The sequence below is a fragment of the Centroberyx gerrardi genome, chromosome 1, assembly GCF_048128805.1.
Source record: "Centroberyx gerrardi isolate f3 chromosome 1, fCenGer3.hap1.cur.20231027, whole genome shotgun sequence".
Taxonomy (NCBI): Eukaryota; Metazoa; Chordata; class Actinopteri; order Beryciformes; family Berycidae; genus Centroberyx; species Centroberyx gerrardi.
In genome coordinates this window covers 8,050,817-8,061,615 of record NC_135997.1, presented here as the reverse complement: position 1 = coordinate 8,061,615, position 10,799 = coordinate 8,050,817, and the positions used below count along the sequence as shown (strand labels likewise).

The 10,799-nt window shown below is 44.9% G+C and overlaps 1 protein-coding gene across 1 annotated transcript in view; it reads right to left on the bottom strand.

Annotated features, from left to right (window-relative positions):
• fbn1 (fibrillin 1) overlaps window positions 1-10,799 on the bottom strand; it is a 64,641-nt gene that overhangs the window by 26,892 nt on the left and 26,950 nt on the right. The window contains exons 27-35 of the mRNA XM_071901516.2: window positions 10,140-10,268; window positions 9,116-9,241; window positions 7,804-7,929; window positions 7,566-7,688; window positions 5,842-5,967; window positions 5,013-5,138; window positions 1,522-1,644; window positions 1,133-1,255; window positions 829-954 (exon numbers count right to left, since the gene is read on the bottom strand). Of these exons, the coding sequence (XP_071757617.1) occupies window positions 829-954; window positions 1,133-1,255; window positions 1,522-1,644; window positions 5,013-5,138; window positions 5,842-5,967; window positions 7,566-7,688; window positions 7,804-7,929; window positions 9,116-9,241; window positions 10,140-10,268 (1,128 nt within the window). The remainder of the gene's footprint in view (window positions 1-828; window positions 955-1,132; window positions 1,256-1,521; window positions 1,645-5,012; window positions 5,139-5,841; window positions 5,968-7,565; window positions 7,689-7,803; window positions 7,930-9,115; window positions 9,242-10,139; window positions 10,269-10,799) is intronic.

Genomic DNA, 10,799 nt, shown 5'->3' with positions numbered 1-10,799 from the left:
TGGGGCAAAAAAATGCCCAGACATATCCAGACACACACACACACACATACACACAATTGGAGAAGCAGCCAAGGTTATGAAATTGTGCTCTTCCACATCATTAGACTCTGCACAACTCATTACTGTCCAGTCCTGCCTGTCTGAGTTAAGGCAGGCAGGCACAGCGGAGTGGAGCAGGTTATTTCAGGATGTCTGACACATCAGCACAATGAGGTCAGTCTGCTCATTCATCTGAATCCAGCACCGCACTATCACTGCGAGCATGAATCACATTGATCTGCAACCAATCATGAACACAAACACACTCCTCACACAGTAGATCAGCGGCCGATCACAGTGCAGTTTACATGCACACTAACATTACCTTCATATTTGGGATATTTAGGTCTGTCTTTTATGAGCAGGCGCATGTACACGCCATATCCCAATTACAATATCCTGATAAGCTCTTATCCCGGCTATGAGAATCCTGGATAAGGCAACTGGAATATTCTGATGTTATCTGGGATACTGTCGCATGTAAACATGTCATCCAGTTTATCCTGGTTACTGTTGTGTTTTTGCTGTCTGCACAGTCTCAGTGCAGTTGGAACTAGCTTACTTCGCTGGCTAAATTGCTGGCGGGAGAACACAGAAAAGGCAGAAATTATGTTTATTTGTGGGTACATGAATACAGGGATATTTGGGTTACGGGTTATTGAAGGTGCACATAAATACCCTGTCCCGAATAAGACCAGGATACGAGCCAGTTATCTGGAGTACTGTGCACATGTGAACTTAGTGTGAGCCAGTGAGGAGTCAGGATTAGCGATGGTGGATCTGTCTTACCCTCGCAGGCCTTGCCGTCAGGAGTGGGGATGAAGCCCATGTCACATTCGCACCGGTAGCCGCCGGGCATGTTCAGGCAGTGGCCACTCTCACACAGGTTGGTATTCTCCGCACACTCATCGCTGTCTGTAGTGGTGGTCACACACACACATGCACACACACACACACACACACACACACATATACATATTCCGTAAACACACAAATCCATTCATGTATCTTTTTACCAATTCACTTAACAGTTCATTGGTGTGTGTGTGTGTGTGTATGTGTGTGTGTGTGTGTGTGTGTGTGTGTGTGTGACCTGTGCAGAAGAATCCGTCTCCAGAGAATCCCTCCTTGCAGGCGCAGCGGTACGAGCCCATGGTGTTCAGACAGTCAGCGTTGTTGCTGCACATGTGGGTCCCATTTGAACACTCATCCAGGTCTGAAACACAACAAAATCCATAAACAATACATAAATAAATATATATGTACAGTATGTTGTGGGAGAACAGTTAACCCTACAGATATAGGCTATGTTTTCATACAACTGTCATGCAAATTTTAAGCGAATGTTTGAAATATCGCCCAAGCGAACATAAAAACTATTTGGGATATTGAGAATATGTGATCGAAATTTGATAATTCCATTCCTCTTTATTTTAATGGATCATAATTTACATAAAAATACTTGAGCGGCGGCGGCCTTACCTGTGCATTTGAGGCCGTTACCAATCCACCCTGGAGCACAGTTGCATTTGAAGCTGCCAGCTGTGTTGGTGCAGGTGGCATGTCTGTCACAGTTATGGGCTCCGATCTCACACTCATTGATATCTGACAAAGGGGAAATAAACAGGAGCCCATGTAAAGACAAATAGACACTGCTCTGATGGTCTGATGATTTGGATCTGCATTCTCATTCCAGTGGGGATCTTGGCAATGTGGAGTTGATGCTTGGTTTGCACTGTATAAAGACAGCAGCAGGAGACGAGTGAACTAAATCTTTCTGGCTCACTGTCTTCATCCACTGAGAGCAGTATTTCAGAGCGAAGGCAGTGAGACATTCTCATGATCTCTGATACTAATAGCCTTCCTGCAGAGGTTTAATGAGCAGACCCAGTCTCTGGACTTTCATTGTGCAAGCGTGTCCAAAGAGTTGTAAAAAAAAGGCCCGGAGGGAGAACGATATCCCAATGCTGAAGCTTTGTTCTGTCTGCCTTGTCTGAAGCAGCAGTTCTGAGGCTTTTCGGGCCAAATACTCTCTCTTCAGACACAGACCCACAAACACTGTTGCTGATATGCGCCTCACATATGGGGCTTTAGTAATAGCATGTTACAGAATCTCTTTAAATGCTAATGTTTGGCATTTTCGCCACCCCAGATGTGAAGTTGGGAAATGTAATCTTTCCCAAATATGATTTCTATAAAAGAGTGACGTTACAGTGTGCCAACTCCACAAATAAACAACCATCCTTTCATTACAAAGTCATTATAATTGTATTTGCTCTCTTGCAAGGGATGAAATACTGGGCCGCTTATTAGATTTGGTTATAAAAATACCTCTCTATATGCGCCAGGCCAGCACACTGTAATATAGCCCTGGACACTAATAAATGAGGACAATTAATGGGAACAATTAAAATGGCTTCTATTAAACTCTCCCTTGCCCATAAAGCTAACTGTTTACATCCTGTAGGGTGTAACAAACAAGGATCTCCAAGCAGCAGCTGGCTCATAGTGAGGCTCTATAGCTCTTGTTCCACAGGCAGCTAATCTGATCACGGGTGATGGCTGGGTTTGACATGATCAAGCCTACATGGCACAATGGAAAACGCCTGTATGGGGCTAGAACAATGATGCCTGTTGATTTGAGCAAAAACAACCCTGTGGAAAACTCCGACCAACACAATACCTGGCGCAGGGCCTGAGGACGGAGTGTTACAGCTCTGATAGAGGGTTTGCGCAAGTGTGTGTGTGTGTGTGTCGTTGGGTGTGTGGGTGTGTGTGTACGCATCAAGGGAAGCCATGCTATGAATTCAATCAAGATGTTAAGACTTATCAGCCAATGACACACACTTTTCTCTCTGTGTCTCTCTTCATGAGGGTAGTAATTCACAACGCTGTCAATTAGAGATTAGTGCTGCTGGTTTACAGTCTTCCTGAGGAGAGGGTACAGTATATTTACACTACATCTGATGATGGGGTTAATATGAGGGCTGGGAGCATACGAACCCCTCTCAATTACAGACAGAATTAAAGATAATTTCCACAAGCCTTTGATGACAGAGCGAGCAGAACAAACACACACACATTCTCATGTGGAAAACATAAAATGCAAACAGGAGTTGTTGCATGCGAGAAGTGTGTCAGCGGTCGCACAGCTGGTGTCAAAGAAGGGGTTTGATTTAACTAGGCTAATGTTTGACAGATGAAGGGCAAAAGAGGATAAAAAGAGATTGCAGAGAATTACACATCTGCCTACCTGTCTGTCTATCCCTCTGTACATTTGTACATTTGTGTGTCTATTTGTCTGCCTCCCTGTCTACCTGTCTGCCTCTCTGTGTGTCTAACTATCTGAACTGAAAATTGTTTCTTAGCTTAACTCAAGTTTATCCCTTAACCCTGACTCCAACCTCTGGCCCAATGCGCTGACGGGGCATTCTCTCTCTCTCTTTAGGAGTTTAAAGCTAAGACACTCCCAAGCTTGTAAACTCCATGCTCCACTGATGCATCTCCACCCAATTCTAACTATCCAACACACACACACACACATATACACACACGCAAACACACAGATGCGTGCATACACATACTCACACCCTGCCTTTAAGTGCTTTGTATTGTGGAATAAAAAAAAAGAGAAATGATTCTCGGGGGAGCTTCATCAACAGCTGGATCAGATCTGGGCTTGAGAGCAGCACTCACTCTCTAACACATCCCTAACACACACACACACACACACATACACATGCACACACACAGTTCTTCATCTCCACATGGCCTATAGATACCAACATAATGACATACTGCAATTCGATGATGGCAACCAATTTCTCATACACTTCCAAAAATGTCTACGAATATTGGGGAGAGATCTGATTTTGAGAAGAGTAGCAGGTTTGTTCATCCTGCCTGCCTGAGAGGAATTAGAGCCTGATTCTGGTATTCCGGGGTTGAAATTCCAAACCTGTGAATCAGAACTGGCTGCTTTGCTGCAACTCCAGCTTTCTCAAAACAAGGAAAATACTGTATGCACATTTTAACGGGATTAGAATGAGAGCAGGAGTGTGCGTGTGTGTGTATGTATGTGTGTGTGTGCACGTGCATGCAGTGTGTGTTTTGGGGGACTCTTAAGGGCCTGAATCACACTTCAGACACTTGTGTGTTTGTTTGCGTCTGAAGGAAAACATGATGCTGCTGACCGTGTGGCTGACTCATTTAGAGGCCAGATAAGGATCACTGGCCAAACTGTCGACTAGCCTTGACTCTGAAACTTTTAAGTGGTCTTATAAATCAGACTCAACTCCGGCTAGACGGGGAGCGAGTCCAACCTAGTGAAGGACTCTACCGGCTGGACGGACCTTGTATTTATGTGTTCTGGAGCCGTTACAGGTGATTGCGTGTTGCAGCGCTCTTCCAACCATCACGTAATGTTTAACTGACCTTAATGAAAGGCCGACAAAGGAATAAACAAAGGTGTAATCTGATGCATACATCTGACAGCAGATAGTGATCTCACTGCTGCTGCTAGTGTGTGTGTGTGCTGTTTGTGTGTGTGTGTGTGTGTGTGTTTCTCATCAGCCCAGACAGGAGCCCTTGCATTAGGGTGTATATGTGTAATGTTAGAGCTGCTTCTGGTTAGCCAAACATTCTCCTTGCATCCTCTCATTTCTCACCTCTCCCCCCCCCCCCAACCCTCCCTCCGCACACACACAAACACACACACACATACACACACACACACACACACAAACACCCCTCTTTCACCACCTTAATCAGCAGCAGTCCTCTCCTGACTCATCGCCCTCTCACTCGCATTCGTACTCCCGTCCACGCTCTTCCACTGACGGGAAGCTTCCCTCTGACTGTCGTGGATCCTTCAGGATAGTGGTTTCTGTAAGGTGTTTACCGCAGTGCATGCATGCATACATAAGTGTGTGTGTGCGTGTGTGTGTGTGTGTGTGTGTGTGTGTTTAGCTCACCTGTACAGCCTGTGGTTCCCTTGCGCACAGAGTATCCCAGGTCACAGTGACAGATGAAGGATCCTTTAGTGTTCTCACAGTTCCCACTCAGACAGATGTTCGGGTTCAGCTCGCACTCATCCACATCTAGACAGAGAGGGAAGAGAAGAGTGACAGAGTGAGAGAGAGAGAGAGAGAAAGAGAAGAGTGACAGAGAGAGAGAGAGAGAGAGAGAGAGAGAGAGAGAGAGAGACAAAGACGCAGCAAGAGAGAAAGAGCAGGAATGTTACAACTACAAAAAGGAAACATAACGGTAATGAGTAAAAATGAATTTCACTGATTGGGGTTGTCAGACATGATTTGATAAGCTGCGACCTGTGACAAAAATAAAAATTAAAAGCATAAACCATATTCAGGCCTTCAGAGTGTTTAGAATTTACTCTGACGAAATGCAGTAATGAAGTGTGTGTGTGTGTGTGTGTGTGCAGACCCAGTGAGAGGTCTTTACATCTGTGCTGTCAGGTTCTTGTTTTCTCACTCAGTGGAACCAGACGTCTAAATGTCACGCATTCCTCCCTGCTCAACCCAACCGACACAATGTTCACTGTCTTCTAAATCAACAACAACATAACTCTCTCTCTCTCTCACACACACACACACACACACACACACACATCTGAATCATTAAGTCCTATTCTCATGACTCATATCTTGGATAACCTTTAAGATGATTATTACGTCGTTAGAGTAAATCTCGAAGAACCTCCCCCCCCCCCCCCCCGGATCTAACGAGCGCTGCAGAGGGTGTAGCTGCCGTGTTTTATTGTGGTCGTAAATGTGCATCCGTTACCCAGGCAGGTCTTCATATCCTCAGACGACATGAAGCCGTCGAAGCAGAGGCACTGGAACGTCCCTGGAGTGTTGGTGCACTGGCCTCCATCACAGATGTCCGGGCTCTCCTCACACTCATCAATGTCTGGGGTGGGAGAGAGAGAGAGAGAGAGAGAGAGAGAGAGAGAGAGAGAGAGAGAGAGAAAGACTTTATTTGCCATCTATAACAAGTACATTGGAAGTCTCAGTCACTCGTGTGTCATACTAAACATAGCATGTCCGTAATCACAGAATACCACAGTATCAGGACAGTAACCACATAAACACAACAGTAACAACAACGGCAGCATGGCAATGACAAGAACATACAGTGAAGTGCTGTAAAATGTTACTTTAGGCCAATGGTCCTCAACCTGGGGGTCGGGACACCCCAGGGAGTCGTAAGATAATTTGGGGGGGTCGCAAGGTGATTTATGAGATAGGAAAAAAAGCATATTTCTACTATAAAAATGTATTATCTGTGTATTTTTTATGAATTTTCTCTAATTTGTGCTTTTTTTCTTGAGAAATACCAAATCGTTTTCAGCTTCTCTGCCTCCTCTGATAATGAATCAAATGAAACAACCCGAAAAGGGAAAGTCATTTTTTGGTTGAACTTGTGACTTGTGCTTTAGGCTACTATAAAATAAAATCAATGAAAAAGCAGAAAAAGTGCAGTGCATAGGAAAATGCGTGCAGGAGCTTCAAGTGCACTAGGTGTTCATATTGCACACTGCTTGGGGGTAAAAACTATCCTTACAGCTGGCAGCGTGGGCTTTAGTGCTGCGGTATCACTTACCGGATGGTAACACATCAAAGTTAGCAAGTGAAACCACCTTTTTAACTCAATGGTATATTTCGCCTCCTCTCCCGCATTGCAGAATTCAAGAGAGGAAAATTCTGGTTGCTATTTATACACTCATAAATCTGCAAGTTCACACCAGGACAGGACTTGTGCAGCTGAGGCAAAGTAAGGTCTTTTTCAATTCTTCTTTTTGCTTGAATTACTCCCAAGTTACATCTTGGTGTCTTGCTGTCTGTCTGCCTGTTTATCTCTGGCAATGATCAGAATGAGAGTCATGGATTTAGAGATAAGTCTTTTATCAGGTGAAAACAGATGAGTGGGTGAGAGGTCACTGCAGCTGGACTCTGTGAGCAACACATGAACCTTACTGTCAGGGTCTGAACTTAGCACCCTCCAAGCTCTAAATGCTGGTAAAAATTGTCTGTGGCAGATAAATCAGTAAGGGTCAGCAGCCACACTGGCCAGTAACTTTTTGAGATAATAAATACTGAACATGTCAGTCATATACAGTCTTTGGTCTTTTCCTGTTGTCAAACTTTGTCCCTGCTGACCACTGTACACTCGTTTTGACCATGAGCCAATCAAATCACAGCAAAACAACCACTCTGCATCAAACAGGCTCTTGATTTGCTGTCTCTATAAAGCAGTTAAGTCTAAACTTCTGCAAATTTGACATATTTCTATGAAAAATGTGTAGTAATTATTTTGGTTGGTAAAACGTATTGTTGGGAGGTTTTTTTTTTTCATTTGCCAGTCCTTGGCAGGTGTGCCAAAAAGTTAATTTACTTACTAACTTACTAGTATAATACTCAGGCAAAGGCAAAGAGAAGGATGGCAGATGACAGACAGACAGAGACAGACAGAGACAGACACAGACAGACAGAGAGACAGACACTGACCGGTGCAGCTCCTCAGATCAGGCATCAGGGCGTATCCATTGTGGCAGCTGCACTCATAGCTTCCCTCTGAGTTGGTGCAGAAAGTCTCACAGCCACCGTTCTCAATGGTACACTCATCAATGTCTGGGAGATAGAGAAACACACTGTCACATACTGCTGCTGCACAACCTTCACATTGAATCAATGATGAAAACATGAACATCCATATATTGAAATAAGTCCTAAGCTTAGTACGCACCAACACAGTCCAGTCTGTTCTCAGTAGATTTGTACCCTGTGTCGCAGGTACACTGGTAGCGGCCGATCATGTTGACACACTGGCCGTTCCTGCACAGCTTATCGCTCAACTCGCACTCATTGATATCTGTGGAAGAACAAATGAAAGCAATTATCAAACTCTTACACACAATAATGAAAAATAAGCCTGCGAGGATGAGCAAATGGTTCCAATAGCATCAAGCTAATGGACATGAATTCCCCGCTGAGAAAGTCTGGATGGAGAAAGTGAGTAAGTCACACGCTCCCCTCCCTCAATCAACAGCTGTCGAAGTGCCCTTGAGCAAGGCATGAAACCCCAACTGCTCCCAGGTGTGTGTGTGTGTGTGGGTGTGTAACAACTATTTAATTGGAAGCCAGCCTGGGTCCTGTGGATCACACTGGAGGCCACTATGTTGGAGTGTAATTGTGCACTCAATAGCAGATGTTTCATAATGGATCCTGCCCCTAATGTTGATAAGTAGGAAATTTTCAGAAATCTGACAAGGTGACTTAACATCATCTCAGCTCTTTAAACAATGGCATGATAATGGGGATGAGACTGACAATTTTCAGTAATGCTTTCTTTGCTTTTATTCCTTGAACTGGTAATAAAGAAAATAAATGGGCTTAAAGGCTGGTTAATACGCATGAGGTCATGGACTGAAACCTTCACACGCTTCATTAGGTCACCGCAATGACATTCAGAGAATAATGAATAATCAGCTTAGTGCTGTAAACTAATCATGGGAGTCGTGAAACTGTAGAAAGCAGTGGGAAAGTCAGGTTCTTCTCTTGTCTTTATCATGGCCTGATCCAAGCGGACCCTTCTCAGTACACACACACGTGCACACACACACATGCATGAATACAAACTCTGGTCTACAACCTCTATCACCCCATCTATCAAAGAATATACATCCCGCACATTAATATACACAGACCCGACTCCAAACACACCCGCCCCCACACACACAGAGACCCAGCTAGCCCACACACAGAGACAGATGGAGAGATGAGGGGCGGGAGGGGAGGGGGGGAGCGGGGGTCCCAAGCTCCCCTGTCGGTCAAACAGTCCGACACGCCTTCTGCTCGGTGACAAACTAACACCACTTACCATCCTCTTTCCACCCTCTTCATCATTCTTTCATCTTTCAGAGAAACCAGAGCGCAAACCGCAGTATGCCTCTACATTCTTCAACTCAGATTCCTCAGAGAGGGGAGAAGAGCAGGAAGCACTCTGAAGAGAGGGGCGAGTCCATCCGACTCTCCTCTCCGATGACCTCATCACTCACCTAGACAGGCCGACCCGTCGGGCGCGATCTCGTGTCCGTCTGGACACACGCACTGGAAGCTGCCCTCCGTGTTTACACATTCGCCTCCGCGGCACAGCAGAGGGTTCCGCTCACACTCATCGATGTCTGACAGGGGGGGAACGCGCACACACACACACACACACACACACACACATACACACACACACACACACACATAAGGTGTTAGGCCAGCCAAAGTAATGAGACTCTCTGTTTTGTATGTATAAATTCTCCCAGGAATTCAATCAAAAGGCGTCAAAGACACCAGACCAGAAATAAAGCATTAAGTATTTTCACAGATGGCAGAACATTAGGACTTGTAACTGCATATAAAAATCATTTTGCTGGGCAGCTGATTGTGTGTCCCTTGTATGCAAGTCAAGTATGTAATAAAGTACAATTATCTTTAAGACATCATAGAGTGGTTTTGTGAAGGCGAGGGATCGTGGCAAGAGTTGGGCTGCAGAGACTAGAGCTCTCAACACACCACAGGGGTTACAATAAAGGCAGTTAAGCTCTCTCTCTCTCTCTCTCTCTCTCTCTGTCACACACACACACACACACATATTCACGCACACACACAAACACACACAGCCTGCAAATTTCAGATTACATCAGACGTCTAAACAGTGAGTTCCAGGCCTGGCATGTTGGCCCAAGCACCTCATCCAGGGCTTATGGGCCCAGAGGGAGGGGGGAGATGGCTTGGTAGGGTCTGGGACTGGGACTGGGCCTGTGCAGCAAGCCTTCCCTACACTTACAGCCCTTTATAGGTTGGCACAGCTCTCCGCTCTCAGATGCTGCCACTTTAACAGGGTGTGAGAGAGAGTTGTTAAGGAGATCAAGTTTCCCACTCATGTCCTTGTAGACTAAATATGATTTCACATGAACTGCTCCGTCTCTGCATGTAAGGGGATAACTGGACCAGATGATCCCAAGCTGAAAAGGGAGATTTGTTGTATAGTATCAGCGAGTGTGAAGTGTGTGAAGATGTATCACTCACCCATGCAGTTTTTCATCATCATGAAGCCGCTCTCATATCCTTGGAAGCACTCGCATTCAAAGTCTCCGGGCGTGTTGACGCATGTGCCCTGTCCACACAGGTCCGGAGAGATGCGGCACTCGTCGATATCTACGGGGAGGAATGCAACAACGCTCATCTCAGCATCAGAGCATGGGAATATTTCTCTTTTAAACTTCGATAACATTCACTCCAGCAGAGAGATTAATTCGGAGAGTGCGCCATGTTTATAATAATAACAAAAATCATCTTTATTTGGATGGTGACAGATAAGATCAACAGTAAAAGCAATAAAAGCAAGGTATGAAATATAAAAGCAAGGCAAGGGCCATAAAAGAGAGGTCAAAAATATTTAATGAAAAGTCATTACATAAAAACAAGTCTATAAAATGAGTTTTAACAAGTGGTTTAAAAGATGATAGAGATGTAGCCAGCCTAAGCTCCTCAGGCAGGTCATTCCAAAGTCTGATGCCAAAGACCTTTGTTTTTATTCTACATTTTGGAGCAGCCAATAGAGGCCTGCCAAAGGACCTCGATCAGGCTGCGATCAGGAACATATGGGGTTAAAAGGTCTCTGATATGACTTGCTTTAGATGTAGAAGCATATAAATTGCTTTAGAATAAAGCCATGGCCCTGGCATT